Source organism: Salmo trutta, chromosome 20 (assembly GCF_901001165.1).
Source record: "Salmo trutta chromosome 20, fSalTru1.1, whole genome shotgun sequence".
Taxonomy (NCBI): Eukaryota; Metazoa; Chordata; class Actinopteri; order Salmoniformes; family Salmonidae; genus Salmo; species Salmo trutta.
This window is the reverse complement of record NC_042976.1, coordinates 1,468,233-1,488,651: the sequence shown is the minus strand read 5'-3', so window position 1 is coordinate 1,488,651 and position 20,419 is coordinate 1,468,233. Positions and strand designations below refer to the sequence as shown.

General features: G+C 44.4%; 3 protein-coding genes across 5 annotated transcripts in view; 2 read left to right on the top strand and 1 right to left on the bottom strand.

Annotated features, from left to right (window-relative positions):
- Positions 1–1,829: 1,829 nt before the first annotated feature.
- On the bottom strand, positions 1,830–5,799 carry tmem41aa (transmembrane protein 41aa). The gene is made up of 5 exons (XM_029701999.1): positions 5,516–5,799; positions 4,156–4,306; positions 3,834–3,995; positions 3,379–3,517; positions 1,830–3,153 (listed from the first exon to the last, which is right to left on the bottom strand). Exons 1-5 carry the CDS (start codon positions 5,686–5,688, stop codon positions 2,936–2,938), a joined length of 843 nt encoding a protein of 280 aa, XP_029557859.1. The 5' UTR covers positions 5,689–5,799; the 3' UTR covers positions 1,830–2,935.
- A 159-nt stretch (positions 5,800–5,958) lies between these two features.
- Positions 5,959–20,419, top strand: part of ehhadh (enoyl-CoA, hydratase/3-hydroxyacyl CoA dehydrogenase) — a 23,529-nt gene continuing 9,068 nt past the window's right edge. The window contains exons 1-5 of the mRNA XM_029701994.1: positions 5,959–6,265; positions 6,731–6,834; positions 7,286–7,455; positions 9,693–9,804; positions 14,335–14,439. Of these exons, the coding sequence (XP_029557854.1) occupies positions 6,192–6,265; positions 6,731–6,834; positions 7,286–7,455; positions 9,693–9,804; positions 14,335–14,439 (565 nt within the window). The 5' untranslated portion in view covers positions 5,959–6,191. The remainder of the gene's footprint in view (positions 6,266–6,730; positions 6,835–7,285; positions 7,456–9,692; positions 9,805–14,334; positions 14,440–20,419) is intronic.
- LOC115155397 (uncharacterized) lies at positions 17,048–19,137 on the top strand. Of its 3 annotated transcripts, XM_029701998.1 has the most exons (3): positions 17,048–17,327; positions 17,360–17,620; positions 17,658–19,137. In XM_029701998.1, exons 2-3 carry the CDS (start codon positions 17,408–17,410, stop codon positions 18,231–18,233), a joined length of 789 nt encoding a protein of 262 aa, XP_029557858.1. In that variant the 5' UTR covers positions 17,048–17,327; positions 17,360–17,407; the 3' UTR covers positions 18,234–19,137. The 3 variants fall into 3 exon arrangements, with proteins under 3 accessions (XP_029557858.1, XP_029557857.1, XP_029557856.1); XM_029701997.1 differs by having other exon boundaries at positions 17,360–19,137; XM_029701996.1 differs by having other exon boundaries at positions 17,048–17,620.

The following is a 20,419-nucleotide window of genomic DNA, read 5'->3' as shown; positions in this document are numbered from 1 at the left end:
AAGGTCCTATGTATTGGGGTGTTTGTGCTATGGGGGTTTGTGGGTAGTTGTCTCCTGTTTTGTGTCTGTGTACCTGACAGGACTGTTTAGTGTCGTTCGTTGTTTTGTTTACGTGATTTGTTTGTTTTTCCTTCTTTTGATTTAATAAAGAAGATGAGTATACACGTTCCCGCTGCACCTTGGTCCAATCCTTACGACGCCCGTTACATGAAACATCACATCACTGTTGAAAAATATATGGCAAATAGAAATCACAACTGGATGGTGTTCAGATATAGATGGGGTGGCAGGGTAGCCTAGTGGTTAGAGTGTTGGACCAGTAACCAGCAGGTAGCCTAGTGGTTAGAGCGTTGGACTAGTAACCAGCAGGTAGCCTAGTGGTTAGAGCGTTGGGCCAGTAACCAGCAGTGTAGCCTAGTGGTTAGAGCGTTGGGCCAGTAACCAGCAGGTAGCCTAGTGGTTAGAGCGTTGGGCCAGTAACCAGCAGGTAGCCTAGTGGTTAGAGCGTTGGACTAGTAACCAGCAGGGTAGCCTAGTGGTTAGAGCGTTGGGCCAGTAACCAGCAGGTAGCCTAGTGGTTAGAGCGTTGGACTAGTAACCAGCAGGGTAGCCTAGTGGTTAGAGCGTTGGGCCAGTAACCAGCAGGTAGCCTAGTGGTTAGAGCGTTGGGCCAGTAACCAGCAGGTAGCCTAGTGGTTAGAGCGTTGGACTAGTAACCAGCAGGTAGCCTAGTGGTTAGAGCGTTGGGCCAGTAACCAGCAGGTAGCCTAGTGGTTAGAGCGTTGGACCAGTAACCAGCAGGGTAGCCTAGTGGTTAGAGCGTTGGACCAGTAACCAGCAGGTAGCCTAGTGGTTAGAGTGTTGGACCAGTAACCAGCAGGTAGCCTAGTGGTTAGAGCGTTGGGCCAGTAACCAGCAGGTAGCCTAGTGGTTAGAGCGTTGGGCCAGTAACCAGCAGGTAGCCTAGTGGTTAGAGCGTTGGGCCAGTAACCAGCAGGTAGCCTAGTGGTTAGAGCGTTGGGCCAGTAACCAGCAGGTAGCCTAGTGGTTAGAGCGTTGGGCCAGTAACTGAAAGGTTGCAAGATCTAATCACCGAGCTGACAAGGTAAAAATCTGTCGTTCTGCCCCTGAACAAGGCAGTTAACCCCACTGTTCCCCGGTAGGCCGTCATTGAAGATAAGAATTTGTTCTTAACTGACTTACCTAGTTAAATAAAGGTAAAATAGATGGGAGGGATTGAGCGGAGCTGAAGGATGGGACTAAAAACAAACTAAATATAACTATTGTAAAATATTCGTTAAATGTATACAGTATGTATAAGCTGGAAATAGAACACAGGAGGCTGCTGAGGGGAGAATGGCTCATAATAAGGTCTGGGATGGAGCAAATGGAACGGCGTCGAACACCTGGAAACCATGGAAACCATGTGTTTGATGTATTTGATACCATTCCACTGAATCCTCTCCAGTCATTACCTTGAGCCAGTCCTCCCCAATTAAGGTGCCACCAGCCTCCTGTGAAGTAGAAGCAGAAGAGTTGGTGTCCATTAGTTTACTCCAATTAAGGGAGGGGTGGTAGGGTTAGGTAAGTAAAATATAAAGAAAAAATATATATTTTATATGTATATATTAACCCCAAAAATATATGGGGGATTGGAAACGATGCAGACAATTACATTGATGGAAGTTACAATTTTACATTTACATTTTAGTCATTTAGCAGACGCTCTTATCCAGAGCGACTTACAGTAGTGAATACATACATTTCATACATTTATTCTCCGTACTGGTCCCCCCCCCCTAAAAACGTCTAACAACAGAACACTCCGGTTGTGTTGTTTACATGTTATTTTTATTGACAAATAAGATATCCAGACAGAAAACATTTACATTTTGAAAGTGACAAAAGATTTTTAAAAATACACATTCCTCACAATTGATAACTTGTTGACAATTAGAAAAGGAAACCCTTTGTATTTACACAAACATTCAATCAAGGTGACAATTCCATTAGGACTCTATTCAATCTGGATCACTGAAGCTTTACAGCGCAATCTAAATTTAAAGGTAATTTAAATTAAAGGTAATTTAATTTAAAGGTAATTTCCAACTGAGCCGACATATGCAGCATTTACCGTGAATGCATTTTTGCTAACACGGGAACATTGCCTTTAAATTTCAATCACACTAACTCTGAACTTCAGCGATACAGATGAATCCAGCCCTTATTGATAGGCAGTAGTAAAAAGATTGTTTCAATAAAATACAGGTGTAACGATTCAGAAAAATATGTTTTAAAAAAAGATACCCAATCAATTCCCTATGTAATAACACACATGCCAAAACCCATAAACCTCTCACCTTTCCCTCCCTACAATTGTCTTCGCAGGACATCCTTTTCTGCTTTGAGGTAGCTTGCTGTTTAAAACAGAAACACAGGCCGCTTCTCTAAAAGGTACGTGTGTATCAGTACCAACAACAACAGAATGTAGTCTATCCAAAAAATAAATGCATCTTCATCGAACAAGAACATCAACAGAATGATTTTAATTAATATGTCTCCTCCCTTCACCCATAAAAGCACGAATGGCTTAAAATACGTTTTCACAGACGTAGACTCGGTCCATACAATCTCTAACATACACACACAGACTTCCCTTCTGCTGTGAGGTCATCGAACCCTCAGTTCCCATCTCTCTCACACAGAATACATGTGTTCGGGAACCTTTTGTGATCATGTTTCCTCCTGTATCCAGCCCACTGACAGGAATATGTACAGGCTGACCAAGGATGCTCACTGAGTCTTACCAACAAAATGGAGGCTGAACGTGTAGAGAGTACAGACTATCCAAAAAAAATACCAAAGGTACTCCAAATCCTACAATTTCATCCTCTATTTGTTGTTATTTCCACAGGACTGGGAGACCCTTTGCTCCTCACTGAGTCTTCTTGTTGACTCCATTGTTCTCCTCCAGGCCGTCCAGTTTGAGGTGTGTCTGGCTGTAGTGTCTGATGAGGGTCCCGGGGAGCAGAGCCACACAGGCTATGCCCAGCAGCTGTAGCACTTTGCCCCAGGAGAACAGGTCATCCAGAGAGGACACCTCAGACAGCATGGAGCCCGTCTGGACACAGATGAAGTTATATGGGATCAGGCCTGGGGACAGAGGGAGACAGAAAGTGAGATAGACATGAGACATACAGAGGGACAGAAACATAACATCAATCATTGCTAAGTTTGTTATGGTCTTTAAATAAAATCCTCATTCATAAAGACACGGATCATAAAGAGATTGTCTCTGAATATTACATTAATAACACATTGGGATTATAAAAGGGTGGACCAATGAAGTAAAAGAGTGAATCGGTTTCTGCTGCTTACCGATGAAGACGGAAAAGAAGAAGACCGTGACAGGGATGTTGACGATGGGGGCTGACATGTTGAGGAACCAGTTAGGGGTCATGGGGAAGAACCTGAGGAAGAGGAGGAAGAAGAACAGACAGGACTGGTTCTCTTCCACCTTGGAACCAGGGCAGCAAAAGAGAGACGGTTAATACCTATCTACTAACACATGAACTCTGCTGCCACCCCAGTGGCCCTATAAACAATGTCAGCGTTGGCGTCCCACAGATCCAGTGTTACCAATCACTCTACCAAAGCCATGACCGTTGCTGAGCAACAGCCCACTTCTAGGTGTCAAGAGCAGGTGAAGTCACAGATTGAACACTACGAACACACCGCTAACTGGCTAACCATTACACATCGGCTACATATACATTGGGAGGATGGATTTTACCCGTTAAAACACAGTGAATGGGATTGTGTATCCTACATACCTTTCTCTGCAGCATGGAGACCTGGCCAGGGAAGAGGGATGTGATGTAGCGCTTACCGAAGGCCTGGGAGAGGAGGTAACACATGGTGGAGCCCACAGTGGTCAGAACACAGGCTAGCACCAAACCCTGCCATGGGCCAAACAGAGCACCCGCTAGAATGTTCTGCAGAGGACAGAGAGGAATCATCATAGCTGATTATATGATTACAAACATTTCCACAAACATGTTTTTTTTGTTGTTGTCACATTTATAATGTGTATATTATGATGTTAATCTACAATTTCTGCTTCTGAGTATATTTTCTGTGTGCGAGTGTGTGTACCAGGAAGGAGGAGCCAGGAATGGCGAAGGACTGCTTGTAGAGATAGGCGCTACAGAAGAGAAGCAGGACGTATCCAGTGTGTTCTGTCTTGTAGTACTGTAGCAGCTCTGCCAGATCTCTCAGCTCTACCAGGTCTGAGGGGAACTTCAGCCTGAATACAGGGATCACAACACAGATAGTATCATGAGGGCTGGGGAACAAGGGCCTGTCTGTTCTGGGGTTAATGATGATGATGATGATGATGGAGAGGTGAATTACAGTATATGAGTCATGGTTCTCATCAGTGTATGATGATGGGTTGTTCCACCTCAAATTGTATTTATTTGTATTTTTAATTTAACCAGGCAAGTCGGTTAAGAACATATTCTCATTTACAATGACGGCCTACCCCGGCCAAACCTGAACGACGCTGGGCCAATGGTGCGCCGCCCTATGCAGCTCCCAATCACGGCCGGTTGCGATACAGCCTGGAATCGAACCAGGGTGTCTGTAGTGACGCCTCAAGCACTGAGATACAGTGCCTTAGACCGCTGCGCCACTCAAAAAAAGCAAAATAAATCTGAAATCGTTTCTGTTGTTACAAACAAGTAAGATTAGCATTCCTGCAACATTATTTTGTTGAAATAAAATTTGATCTCTGAGAAAGGAAGTTAATTGATTGCATCCAAAACGGCCATTTTAATTTACAGGATTTATTTTCTTTAAAAAAGACAAAAAAAAATAATAATAATAATAGCAGGAACAGCACCATCTAGTGGTCAGAACCTGGATGTAGGATTCGGAAGTAAAGAGTAATTTCTTTGACCAGGGGGATGTAAACATCACTAAATTCACCATGAATACATTATATATGATGGAGAAACAAGCCACAGATCCATGTACTACTTGTCAGACGTGGAGAACTGATATTGTATACTTGTTATTGGGTTGGGATTGGGAGAATCTCTGAGTGGCTTTTGACTATTTATTTCTCATTTCATACTCATTGATAGAAAACGTTTGGTCCAAATCAGATTTTAGGTACTATATTTATTGATTATATGAATCCTATAAATTCAAATGGCCAAGATGGACGCAATCAATTAGATTAATTTATCATAGATCTAATTATATTTCAACAAAATAATGTTGCAGGAATGCTTATCTTCTCTTATCTTATCTCACAAACTTGAAAATGACTTGGATAATGACTTCGGGCCACGGCTTTTGTGGCGCGATGGGTAAAGACGCATGGAGGATGACTGTTGTCTGTGTGCAGAGGGTTCCTGGTTCGAGCCCAGGTAGGGACGAGGAGAGGGACGGAAGTTAGACTGTTACACTAGCACGGGTCAGAGCCATATACTGTCGTCTACACAGATACCTGTGTTCTTTGAATTCGCCTCTGTCCTGGTTCGTGTCGCTGTCAGACGTTTCTTCGTTCTCCGTCGCTTTGGGTCGGAGTTGTCGAGGTCCGGTCGGAAGGTAAGAAGACAGAACGTACAGGTAGAAAGTAGCGGCGGTAATTACAACAATTAAACCCACAATTGACCGCATAGTTAAAGAAGAAGCTAGTCCAGTCTACAAGCATTTCGCAATACAGGAACCAAGTATCGGGTGAGACAGAAGGGGGACGACAATAAGCGCTGGACCGAAGAGGTAAAAGGGGGACGGACAGCTGTGACGTAACATCCGTTATTATCAACTCTACGTTGAACAGCATGATGTCATATTGTTATTAACGTTTTAAAACACGTTTAGCACTTTCAAGGAGTCTATTGCAGTCATCCAGGGAATATACACACAAGGGTTAAAACTATGTGAAAAGTAATTATTTTAAGTAATTGATGTTTTCACTAATTGGGGAAAATCTCAGTGTCGTATTGGTGAAATAAAAACGTATCCAAAGATTTCCTTCCTTCTCAACCAAGTCAACAAACTGACTTGTGAAGTCTCTATGTGGTAAAGGTGATGGCAACGTGCCCATATCACCAGTTCTAAAGTTCAACATCAGCTGCACCACCATGATATATGAGTAGTGACTTTTCTCCAGAACAATAATGGCCAGGTACTCTCGGCTCCCGGGATCCGTTGCTCTGATAACGCTTCACAATCCACCTGTCAATGCGCTCAGGTGAGTTCAAAATAACTCGGTAAGGTTTGGATAATATAGCACGCAGTGGAACTTTAGATTAACATGTTCCTGTCGATTAGTAGACTTAAAGTGTTACAAAGGTGACAATAAAGCAAGTTGTTTATCTTTTGCACTCGTTATGTCCTTGTTAAAAATACTTGTCTTTATACTTAAGATTCTATTATTATTATTATTAAAGTATAGCTAGTATGGAATGTTTAATCATGTAAATGGAAGTCCTGTAGTGTTGGAACATTTACTATAAAGTCACATGATTCTGCACCTCTGTCTTCGCATTTCTGGAACTTTAGTGTCATATTGATGTGATTATGTTATGTCTGGTCTGTCTGTCTGTCTGTCTGTCTGTCTGTCTGTCTGTATCTGTCTGTGTCTGTCTCTGTGTATCTGTCTCTGTGTCTCTGTGTGTCTGTCTGTCTCTGTGTGTCTGTCTGTGTGTCCCCCCAGTGCAGCGGTGCGACAGGGCATAGTAGACGCAGTGCAGAGGGCCCTGAAGGACCCAAAGGTGACATCTGTAGTGATCTGTGGACAGAATGGGAAGTTCTGTGGAGGTAAGAATGGCCTTATATATTCTATAGTATACTGCTGTGTTTGAAATGGGACCCCATTCCCTATATAGGGCTTTGCTTTTGACCAGGGCCCCTATCAAAAGTAATGCACTATATAGGGAATAGGTTGCCATTTTTGTCTGGACTAGAGGTCTGGATCTGTCTGCGTCCCAATTGGCACCCTATATATATAGTAGTGCACTACTTGTCTTCTCAACAGTAGTGCACTATATAAGGAAATAGGGAGCCATTTGGGATGCACCGTAGGTTTCTGAAGGTTAACGCAATAGTGAACCAAAACGGGGATAGACCACATAAATAGGGAGCCATTTGGGATGCAAACTTTGTCTCCCAGCAGCACTGATACAGAGGTTTATCTATGTTTTATTATGAAGCATAATCATTCAGGTAAACAACTGTACAATACGATCAGAGGTTTGTCTGTTTCTACCAGGGGCGGACATCAGGGAGTTTGCGGGGCCGATGTCGGGACCCCCCCTGGTGCCCATGATCCATGCTATAGAGGCTGTGGACAAGCCTGTGGCGGCAGCCATCGAGGGAGTAGCACTGGGAGGAGGACTGGAGTTAGCACTGGGCTGCCACTATCGCATTGCACACTCCAAGGTTAGTTACATGATTCTCTCTCAGGGATCAACGTCCAAATGACTGGCTGACTGATCATAGGTCCGACTGACTGACTGACTGACTGACTGACTGACTGACTGACTGACTGTATTTGTATTTATTATGGATCCACATTAGTTCCTGCCAAGGCAGCAGCTACTCTTCCTGGGGTTTATTATGGATCCCCATTAGTTCCTGTCAAGACAGCAGCTACTCTTCCTGGGGTTTATTATGGATCCCCATTAGTTCCTGTCAAGGCAGCAGCTACTCTTCCTGGGGTTTATTATGGATCCCCATTAGTTCCTGACAAAGCAGCAGCTACTCTTCCTGGGGTTTATTATGGATCCCCATTAGTTCCTGACAAAGCAGCAGCTACTCTTCCTGGGGTTTATTATGGATCCCCATTAGTTCCTGTCAAGGCAGCAGCTACTCTTCCTGGGGTTTATTATGGATCCCCATTAGTTCCTGTCAAGACAGCAGCTACTCTTCCTGGGGTTTATTATGGATCCCCATTAGTTCCTGTCAAGGCAGCAGCTACTCTTCCTGGGGTTTATTATGGATCCCCATTAGTTCCTGTCAAGACAGCAGCTACTCTTCCTGGGGTTTATTATGGATCCCCATTAGTTCCTGTCAAGGCAGCAGCTACTCTTCCTGGGGTTTATTATGGATCCCCATTAGTTCCTGTCAAGACAGCAGCTACTCTTCCTGGGGTTTATTATGGATCCCCATTAGTTCCTGTCAAGGCAGCAGCTACTCTTCCTGGGGTTTATTATGGATCCCCATTAGTTCCTGACAAAGCAGCAGCTACTCTTCCTGGGGTTTATTATGGATCCCCATTAGTTCCTGACAAAGCAGCAGCTACTCTTCCTGGGGTTTATTATGGATCCCCATTAGTTCCTGTCAAGGCAGCAGCTACTCTTCCTGGGGTTTATTATGGATCCCCATTAGTTCCTGCCAAGGCAGCAGCTACTCTTCCTGGGGGTTTATTATGGATCCCCATTAGTTCCTGCCAAGGCAGCAGCTACTCTTCCTGGGGTTTATTATGGATCCCCATTAGTTCCTGCCAAATGTTGGAACATTTCTGCGGGGACTTGCTTCCATTCAGCTACAACAGCATTTAGTGAGGTCGGGCACTGATGTTGGCCGTTCCAATTCATCCCAAAGGTGGTTGATGGGGTTAAGGTTAGGGCTTTGTGCAGGCCAGTCAAGTTCTTCCACACCAATCTCGAAAACCATTTCTGTATGGAACTCACTTTGTGCACGGGGGCATTGTCATGCTGAAACAGGAAAGGGCCTTCCCCAAACTGTTGCCACAAAGTTGAAAGCACAGAATCATCTAGAATGTCATTGTATGCTGTAGTGTTAAGATTTCCCTTCACTGGAACTAAGGGTCCTAGCCCGAAAAACAGCCCCATACCATTATTCCTCCTCCACCAAATCCTCCACCAAACTTTACAGTTGGCACAGGTAGCTTTATCCTGGCATCTGCCAAACCCAGATTTGTCCGTCGGACTGACAGATAGTGAAGCGTGATTCATCACTCCAGAGAACTTCTCCAGAGTCCAATGGCGGCGAGCTTTACACCACTCCAGCCGACCCTTGGCATTGCCCACGGTGATCTTAGGCTTGTATGCGGCTGCTCAGCCGTGAAAAACCATTTCATGAAGCTTGATGTTGCCTCCAGAGGCAGTTTGGAACTCTGTAGTGAGTGTTGCAACTGAGGACAGATGATTTTTACTCACCATGCATTTCAACACTCGCCGGTCCCATTCTGTGAGCTTGTGTGGCCTATCACTTCGCGGCTGAGCCGTTGTTGCTCCTAGAGGTTTCCACTTCACTATAATAGCACTTACAGTTGACCGGGAGCAGCTCTAGCAGGGCAGAAATTTGACCAACTGACTTGTTGGAAAGCTGGCATCCTATGACAGTGCCACGTTGAAAGTCACTGAGCTCTTCAGTACGGGGCCATTCTACTGCCAATGTTTGTCTATGGAGATCGCATGGCTGTGTTTTTACACACCTGTCAGCAACGAGTGTGACTGAAACAGCCGAATCCACTAATTTGAAGGGGTGTCCACATACTATTGACCATATAGTGTATGGAGTTTTTATTTCTGTTTTGTTCTTGTTTGGTTTTATTCTCTTTGCTGTACATTGTCCTTGGGTTTTGTTGTTAAAGGCATTTTAAATCCTATGTGTTATTATTATTAAACGTAATAACTTCTGACTGTTTTCAGGCCGTTCTAGGACTTCCAGAGGTGACCCTGGGTCTGCTGCCAGGTGCAGGAGGGTCACAACGTCTGCCCAGACTCATAGGGTTAACAGCTGCCCTGGACCTCATCACTACAGGTACAGCAGACAACATGTTAGACTCATACAGTCCTTTTTTTTCTCCTCTCGCTGGAAATGTATTTTCATCTCATTTCATCTTTGCACATTCAATGTACATGCAATGCATTATGGGTTCGGTTTTTGTATTCGTAATATATCATTAGCATTGTTTTACATAAAAATGCGTACAGGGTTTATTGCTTAGAAGGGTGTTGCCGGGTACTTTGTCCATGTCTCCAGCAGGGGGCAGCATTGTACCTTTTGAGCAGTCACCTTTCTATTCCATGCTGTTAGGCCTAATGCTTGTCAATGAAACCGTAGTCACTTGGAAGTTTTCTGACAATTGTTTCTTACACTTACCCTAAAGCAAGATGAATTTCCTTAAAATACTGAATTAGGGTCAGGGCTGTAAAGTAAGACCCTATGGCTGCCCAATTCTGATACTGTTGGTCATGTAGTGTGGATAACTGCTCATCAAACATCTCATTCCAAAATCATTGGCCCTATGCATTGGGGCAGGTAGCGTTCTCCTGGCATCTGCCAAAGCCAGATTTGTTTCGTCGGACTGCCAGATGGTGAAGGGTGATTTATCACTACAGAGAACGCGTTTCTGCTGCTCCAGAGTCCAATGGTGGTGAGCTTTACACCACTCCAGCCGACGCTTGGCATTGTGCATGGTGATCTTAGGCTTGTGTGCGGCTGCTCGGCCATGGAAACCCGTTTTTATGAAGCTGCCGGAGAACAGTTCTTGTGCTGACGTTGCTTCCAAGAGGCACTTTGGAACTCGGTAGTGAGTGTTGCAACTGAGGACAGACCATTTTTATGCGCTTCAGCACTTGGCGGTCCCGTTCTGTGATCTTGTGTGGCCTACCACTTCGCGGCTGAGCCGGTGTTGCTCCTAGATGTTTCCACTTCACAATAAAAGCACTTACAGTTGACCAGGGGCAGCTCTAGCAGGGCAGAAAATTGACCAACTGACTTGTTGGAAAGGTGGCATCATATGACGGTGACACATTGAATGTCACTGAGCTCTTCAGTAAAACCATTCTACTGCCAATGTTTGTCTATGGTGAAGGGGTGTCCACATACTTTTGTATATACAGTGCATTCGGAAAGTATTCAGACCCCTTGACTTTTCCCACATTTTGTTACGTTACAGCCTTATTATAAAATCTATTAAATATCAACAAATGTTTTCCCTCATCAATCTACACGCAATACCCCATAATGTCAAAGCAAATAAATGTTTTTTAGTTTTTTTTTGCAAATGTAGAAAAATAAAAAACAAATGCTTTATATACATTGGTATTCAGACCCTTTACTATGAGACTCTAAGTTGAGCTCAGGTGCATCCTGTTTCCATTGATCATCCTTGAGATGTTTCTACAACTTGATTGGACTCCACCTGTGGTAAATTCAATTGATTGGACATGATTTGGAAGGGCACACATATCTACAGTGGCTTGCGAAAGTATTCACCACCCCTTGGCATTTTTCCAATTTTGTTGCCTTACAACCTGGAATTAAAATTGATTTTGGGTGGGGGTTGTATCATTTGATTTACACAACATGCCTACCACTTTGAAGATGCAAAAAAATATATTTTTTATTGTGAAACAGACAAAAAAACGGAACTTGAGCGTGCGTAATTATTCACTCCCCCAAGGTCAATACTTTGTAGAGCCACCTTTTGCAGCAATTACAGCTGCAAGTCTCTTGGGGTATGTCTCTATAAGCTTGGCACATCTAGCCACTGGGATTTTTGCCCGTTCTTCAAGGCAAAACTGCTCCAGCTCCTTCAAGTTGGATGGGTTCCTGCTGGTGTACAGCAATCTTTAAGTCAGACCACAGATTCTCAATTGGATTGAGGTCTGGGCTTTGACTAGGCCATTCCAAGACATTTAAACGTTTCCCCTTAAACCACTCGAGTGTTGCTTTAGCTGTATGCTTAGGGTCATTGTCCTGCTGGAAGGTGAACCTCCGTCCCAGTCTCAAATCTCTGGATGACTGAAACAGGTTTCCCTCAAGAATTTCCCTGTATTTAGCGCCATCCATCATTCCTTCAATTCTGACCAGTTTTCCAGTCCCTTCCATTGAAAAACATCCCCACAGCATGATGCTGCCACCACCATGCTTCACTGTGGGGATGGTGTTCTCTGGGTAATGAGAGGTGTTGGCGCCAGACGTAGCGTTTTCCTTGATGGCCAAAAAGCAAAATGTCTCATCAGACCAGAGTAGCTTCTTCCATATGTTTGGGGAGTCTCCCACATGCCTTTTGGCGAACACCAAATGTGTTTGCCTATTTTTTTTCCTTAAACAATGGCTTTTTTCTGGCCACTCTTCTGTAAAGCCCAGCTCTGTTGAGTGTACGGCTTAAAGTGGTCCTATGGACAGATACTCCAATCTCCACTGTGGAGCTTTGCAGCTCCTTCAGGGTTATCTTTGGTTTCTTTGTTGCTGCTCTGATTAATGCTCTCCTTCCCTGGTCTGTGAGTTTTGGTGGGCGGCCCTCTCTTGGCAGGTTTGTTGTGGTGCCATATTCTTTAACATTTTTAATAATGGATTTAATGGTGCTCCGTGGGATGTTCAAAGTTTCGGATATTTTTTTATAACCCAACCCTGATCTGTACTTCTCCACAACTTTGTCCCTGACCTGTTTGGAGAGCTCATTGGTCTTCATGGTGCCAGTTGCTTGGTGGTGCCCCTTGCTTAGTGGTGTTGCCGACTCTGGGGCCTTTCAGAACAGGTCTATATATACTGAGATCATGTGATAGATCATGTGACACTTAGATTGCACACAGGTGGACTTTATTTAACTAATTATGTGACTTCTGAAGGTAATTGGTAGTTGCACCAGATCTTATTTAGGGGCTTCATATCAAAGGGGGTGAATACATACACTACTTTTCTGTATTTTATTTTTTGAATTTTTTTAAACAATTTGTATTTATTTTTTCATTTCACTTCACCAATTTGGACTATTTTGTGTATGTACATACAAATAAAAATCTATTTAAATTGCAGGTTGTAATATAACAAAATAGGAAAAACGCCAAGGGGGATAAATACTTTTGCAAGGCCCTGTATACAAGGTCCCACAGTTGACAGTGCATGTCAGAGAAAAAATGAAACCATGAGATCAAAGGAATTGTCCGTAGAGCTTTAGAGACAGGATTGTGTCAAGGCACAGATCTGGGGAAAGGTACCAAAACATTTCTGCAGCATTGAAGGTCCCCAAGAACACAGTGGCCTCCATCATTCTTAAATGGAAGAAGTTTGGAACCACCAAGACTTTTCCTAGAGCTGGCTGCCCGGCCAAACTGAGCAATCGTGGGAGAAGGGCCTTGGTCAGGGAGGTGACCAAGAACCCGATGGTCAGTCTGACAGAGCTTCAGAGTTCCTCTGTATAGATAGGAGAACCTTCCTGAAGGACAACCATCTCTGCAGCACTACACCAATCAGGCCTTTTATGGTAGAGTGGCCAGACGGAAGCCACTCCTCAGGTAAAGGCACGACAGCCCGCTTGGAGTTTGCCAAAAGGCACCTAAAGGACTCTGACCATGAGAAACAAGATTGTCTGGTCTGACGAAACCAAGATTGAACTCTGGCCTGAATACCAAGTGTCACGTCTGGAGGAAACCTGGCACCATCATGTTGTGGGGATGTTTTTCAGCGGCAGGGACTGGGAGACTAGTCAGGATCAAGGGAAAGATGAACAGAGCAAAGTACAGGGAGATCCTTGATGAAAACCTGCTCCAGAGCACTCAGGACCACAGACTGAGGTGAAGGTTCACCTTCTAACAGGACAACGACCCTAAGCACACAGCCAAGACAACACAGGCTTCGGGACACATTTCTGATTGTCCATGAGTGGCCCAGCCAGAGCCTGGACTTGAACCCGATCGAACATCTTTGGAGAGACCTGAAAATAGCTATGCAGCAAAGATCCCCATCCAACCTGGCCGAGCTTGAGAGGATCTGCAGAGAAGAATGGGAGAAACTCCCTAAATACAGGTGTGCCAAGCTTGTAGAGTCATACCCAAGAAGACTCAAGGCTGTAATCACTGCCAAAGGTGCTTCAACAAAGTACTGAGTAAAGGGTCTGAATACTTATGGAAATGTGATATATCATTTTTATTTTATTTTATACATTTGCAAAAATTTCTAAACCTGTTATTGCTTTGTCATTATGGGGTTTTGTGTGTAGATTGATGAGGGGTAAAAAAATATATATTTTTTTATCCATTATAGAATAAGACTGTAACGTAACAAAATGTAGAAAACGTCAAAGGGTCTGAAAACTTTCCGAATGCAGTGTGTATCTGAAAAATATGTAATGAGAAAATATTTACATTTACATTTAAGTCATTTAGCAGACGCTCTTATCCAGAGCGACTTACAAATTGGTGCATTCACCTTATGATATCCAGTGGAACAACCACTTTACAATAGTGCATCTAAATTGGTTGGACAAAAGTCCAATCAGTGTAAAAAGAAAGATGAGAATTGGGCTGGCTGTGTGAATGCAGACTGTTGTATACTTCCCAGGTCGCCATGTCTCTGCTGCCGAGGCCCTGAAGCTGGGGATCCTAGATCAGGTTACCGATAACAACGCTGTGGACCTGGCCGTGGAGTTCGTCAGGAGCGTTGCAGGTAGGAGTTGATGACGTCGTGATGACATCATGACCGGGATTCGGGAATAACGGATGACAAAAAAAATTATATCTGTAATTCGTTACTAGCTAAAATATTGTGATCATATTAATTTTGAAAAACTAGATGATTAATTCTTGGATTACTATTAAATTCAGAAAGGATATGAGAAAAAAAAAATACATTGATACCTTTCCGTTTTCTATTAGTGACCTTTCGCAGCTTAAACCATTTAGGAAAATAGATCAATGTTTGATAGTCAGATGTGATATGTTATTTAGAAAGGTGAAAAGAATAATGGGAGAAACTCCCCAAATACAGGTGTTCCAAGCTTGTAGCGTCATACCCAAGAAGACTCGAGGCTGTAATCACTGCCAAAGGTGCTTCAACAAAGTACTGAGTAAAGGGTCTGAATACTTATGTAAAGGTATTTCATCTTTAATAAATTAGCAAACATTTCTAAAAAAAGTTTTTTGATTTGTCAATACGGGGTATTGTGATGTCATTATGGGGTATTGTGATGTCATTATGGGGTATGGTGATGTCATTATGGGGTATGGTGATGTCATTATGGGGTATTGTGATGTCATTATGGGGTATTGTGATGTCATTATGGGGGTATTGTGACGTCATTATGGGGGTATTGTGATGTCATTATGGGGTATTGTGATGTCATTATGGGGTATTGTGACGTCATTATGGGGTATTGTGATGTCATTATGGGGTATTGTGATGTCATTATGGGGTATTGTGATGTCATTATGGGGTAGTGTGTGTAGATTGATGAGGGGGTAGGAAAAAACAATTTAATCAATTTTCAGAATAAGGCTGTAACGAATCAACGTGTGCGAAAAGTAAAGGGGTCTGAATACTTTCCGAAGGCTCTGTATGTCCCATTACACTTGTGGTAAACCGTTGGGTTGTTGGGTTGAGCGCGCAGAGATTAACACAGAGACGGAGTGGTTCTTGTCGGAAAAACACAACTTTATTAGGCAACAAAAATAAACATAACATAACAAAATAACTTGGGTTTGGCCTCGGTCCTTCTCAGATTCTGCTCCATGTCTGTCTCTCTGTCTTCCCTCGCGGTGTGCCACGGTGCACCCTTTATGTGGCCTCCACGGCTGGTTGGCGCTTTCCCCTAATTACCTCCATTTGCAGCCATCCGTGTCGGGGTGTCCAGCTCGTGTACTCCCAGCAGAGGGAGCCAACGTCGCAGCACGTACCTCCTCTCTATTACCATCCCCCGGGTTAGAGCTCCCGGGATACCACACACTGAGGACAGTCAGTATGGCCCAATCACACTGAGGACAGTCAGTATGGCCCAATCGCACTGATGACAGTCAGTATGGCCCATCGCACTGAGGACAGTCAGTATGGCCCAATCGCACTGAGGACAGTCAGTATGGCCCAATCGCACTGAGGACAGTCAGTATGGCCCAATCGCACTGATGACAGTCAGTATGGCCCAATCGCACTGATGACAGTCAGTATGGCCCAATCGCACTGATGACAGTCAGTATGGCCCAATCACACTGATGACAGTCAGTATGGCCCATCACACTGAGGACAGTCAGTATGGCCCATCACACTGAGGACAGTCAGTATGGCCCAATCACACTGAGGACAGTCAGTATGGCCCATCGCACTGATGACAGTCAGTATGGCCCAATCACACTGAGGACAGTCAGTATGGCCCAATCACACTGAGGACAGTCAGTATGGCCCATCACACTGAGGACAGTCAGTATGGCCCATCACACTGAGGACAGTCAGTATGGCCCAATCACACTGAGGACAGTCAGTATGGCCCATCGCACTGAGGACAGTCAGTATGGCCCATCGCACTGAGGACAGTCAGTATGGCCCAATCACACTGATGACAGTCAGTATGGCCCATCACACTGAGGACAGTCAGTATGGCCCATCGCACTGATGACAGTCAGTATGGCCAAATCACACTGAGGACAGTCAGTATGGCCCAATCACACTGAGGACAGTCAGTTTGGCCCAATCACACTGATGACAGTCAGTATGGCCCACAGTCAGATGAGGGAAGCTTTAGAATAGGAGAGAGAGACGTGGAGTTGATGGGAAGCTTTAGAATAGGAGAGAGAGACGTGGAGTTGATGGGAAGCTTTAGAATAGGAGAGAGGGAGACGTGGAGTTGATGGGAAGCTTTAGAATAGGAGAGAGAGAGAGAGAGACGTGGAGTTGATGGGAAGCTTTAGAATAGGAGAGAGAGACGTGGAGTTGATGGGAAGCTTTAGAATAGGAGAGAGAGACGTGGAGTTGATGGGAAGCTTTAGAATAGGAGAGAGAGACGTGGAGTTGATGGGAAGCTTTAGAATAGGAGAGAGAGAGAGACGTGGAGTTGATGGGAAGCTTTAGAATAGGAGAGAGAGACGTGGAGTTGATGGGAAGCTTTAGAATAGGAGAGAGAGACGTGGAGTTGATGGGAAGCTGATTGTCCAGCTTTTGACAGGAAGTCATCAATGAGAGAGCAGAGGCTCAATGTAACCTGATGGTATCTGGTGGCAGTTTCTCTCTCTCGCTCTCTCTCTTTTTGACACACACAGATACACACACACACACACACACACACACTGGTGGCAGTTTCTGGTGGCAGTTTCTCTCTCTCTCTCTCTCTCTTTTTGACACACACACACACACACACACAATCTGATTTATTTTTCTCCATTGAGCTGTGTGATTCCTCTCTGTCTGAGAGGGAGGAGAGATTAACAGTAGCTAGTCGTAACATCTGTCAACACAACCCGCCTTTACCCTCTGAACAATCCAATCGCACGTCACATCACAGACCAACCATTTACAGATTAAGTGCAGGAGTAATTCCACCCAAATGTACACTGGAATCAGAGAACCAGGCTGTTACAGGAGGACATGTTCAGAGAACCAGGCTGTTACAGGAGGACATGTTCAGAGAACCAGGCTGTTACAGGAGGACATGTTCAGAGAACCAGGCTGTTACAGGAGGACAGGACATGTTCAGAGAACCAGGCTGTTACAGGAGGACATGTTCAGAGAACCAGGCTGTTACAGGAGGACATGTTCAGAAAACCAGGCTGTTACAGGAGGACATGTTCAGAGAACCAGGCTGTTACAGGAGGACATGTTCAGAGAACCAGGCTGTTACAGGAGGACATGTTCAGAGAACCAGGCTGTTACAGGATGACAGGACGTGTTCAGAGAACCAGGCTGTTACAGGAGGACATGTTCAGAGAACCAGGCTGTTACAGGATGACAGGACGTGTTCAGAGAACCAGGCTGTTACAGGAGGACGTGTTCAGAGAACCAGGCTGTTACAGGAGGACATGTTCAGAGAACCAGGCTGTTACAGGATGACAGGACGTGTTCAGAGAACCAGGCTGTTACAGGAGGACGTGTTCAGAGAACCAGGCTGTTACAGGAGGACGTGTTCAGAGATCCAGGCTGTTACAGGAGGACATGTTCAGAGATCCAGGCTGTTACAGGAGGACATGTTCAGAGAACCAGGCTGTTACAGGAGGACATGTTCAGAGAACCAGGCTGTTACAGGAGGACATGTTCAGAGAACCAGGCTGTTACAGGAGGACATGTTCAGAGAACCAGGCTGTTACAGGAGGACATGTTCAGAGAACCAGGCTGTTACAGGAGGACATGTTCAGAGAACCAGGCTGTTACAGGAGGACAGGACATGTTCAGAGAACCAGGCTGTTACAGGAGGACATGTTCAGAGAACCAGGCTGTTACAGGAAGACATGTTCAGAGAACCAGGCTGTTATAGGACCTGATCGGAGTCCCAAATGGCGCCCTTTTCCCTATGTAGTGGCGCTACTTTTGACACGCTATGCTTCAATGATCAAACTCCTCTGTAGCTAATACAATAAACCCAGTCCTGGGCCTCAAAGTTGGGCATTAATAGGGAATAGGGTGCCATTTGGGATGCACACATAGTCACCCAGAGCTGAGTCTGTCCCTTTAAGGCTTGGTAACCATGGTGACCCACTAACTACTCCAGAGCCAGAGATGAGTCTGTCTCTTTAAGGCTTGGTAACCATGGTGACCCACTAACTACCCCAGAGCCAGAGATGAGTCTGTCTCTTTAAGGCTTGGTAACCATGGTGACCCACTAACTACCCCAGAGCCAGAGATGAGTCTGTCTCTTTAAGGCTTGGTAACCATGGTGACCCACTAACTACCCCAGAGCCAGAGATGAGTCTGTCCCTTTAAGGCTTGGTAACCATGGTGACCCACTAACTACCCCAGAGCCAGAGATGAGTCTGTCCCTTTAAGGCTTGGTAACCATGGTGACCCACTAACTACCCCAGAGCCAGAGATGCATCTAACCCAACAGAGCTGCTCTGATCTCATCCCACTACTGTCTCACCATGTCACTGGAGACAGGAAGAGGAATTAAGAGGCTTTTAACCAGGTTTAGTACTGGCCATCCTCTTCACTGTTATTGTTCTCTGTTAGAGTGCTACTGAGTGGGAATCAGTAGAGTTTAGGGTGAATGCTCCTCAGTGCTGTAGCTGTGTGGGCTCCAAGAAAGCAGGAATTGATTTTAAATGTAAAATTGGACCAACATGATTGTAGAAACCCCTTACAGTTGCAGAACAGTGAGCTCCAACAGTATTGGGACAGTGACATGTTTTGTTTTTGTTGTTTACAATGACTATGATGTTAAAGTGCAGACTGTCAGCTTTAATTTGAGGGTATTTTCATCCATATCGGGTGAACCGTTTAGAATTTACAGCACTTTGTGTACATAGTCCCCCCATTTTAGGGGACCGAAAGTATTGTGACAAATTCACTTATTCATAGCACACAATGACTACATCAAGCTTGTGACTCTACATATTTGTTGGATGCATTTGTTGTTTGTTTTGGCTGTTTGTTTTGGCTGTTTGTTTTAGTTGCTTGTTTTGGTTGTGTTTCTGATAATTTTGTTCCCAATAGAAATAAATAGTAAAAGGCCTACCGAGTTGGGCAGTGGTCTAAAGCACTGCATCGCAGTGATAAAGGCATCACTACAGACCATGGTTCGATCCCGGGCTGTGTCACAACCGGCCGTGATCGGGAATCTCATAGGGCGGCACACAATTTGCCCAGCGTGTTCCAGATTAGGGGAGGGTTTGGTCGGGGGGGACTTTACTTGGCTCATCGGGATCTAGCGACTCCTTGTGGCGGGCCGGGCGCCTGCAGGCTGACCTCGGCCGTCAGTTGAACTGTGTTTCCTCTGACACATTGGTGCAGCTGGCTTCCAGGTTAAGCTGGAGGGGTGTTAAGAAGCGCGCTTTGGCGGGTCATGTTTCGGAGGACGCATAACTCGACCTTTGTCTCCCGAGACCGTTGGGGAGTTGCAGCGATGAGACAAGATCGTAATTACGAAATTGGTGAGGGAAAAAAGGTATTTATTCACACCAAAGAAAAGAAGTGAAAGACTAAACAGTAGAGATAAAATATAAGAATAGAATATGTTTCTAAACATTTCTACATTTAATGTGGATGTTACCATGGTTACAGAGAATCCTGAATCAAGAAAATTAGATGCACAAATACATTATATATACACTATATATACACGCTTATATATACACTATAAATACACTATATATACAAAAGTATATGGACACCCCTTCAAATGAGTGGATTCGGGTATTACAGTCACACTCGCTGCTGACCAGTGTATAAAATCAAGCACACAGCCATGCAATCTCCATAGACAAACATTGGCAGTAGAATGGCCTTACTGAAGAGGTGAGTGACTTTCAACCAGTGGTGGAAAAAGAACCCAATTGTCATACTTGAGTAAAAGTAAAGATACGTTAATAGAAAATGACTCAAATAAAAGTGAAAGTCACTCAGTAAAATACTACTTTAATAAAAGTCTAAAAGTATTTGGTTTTAAATATACTTCAGTACCAAAAGTAAATGTAATTTAATTTTTTTTAACTTAAGTATCAAAAGTGAAAGT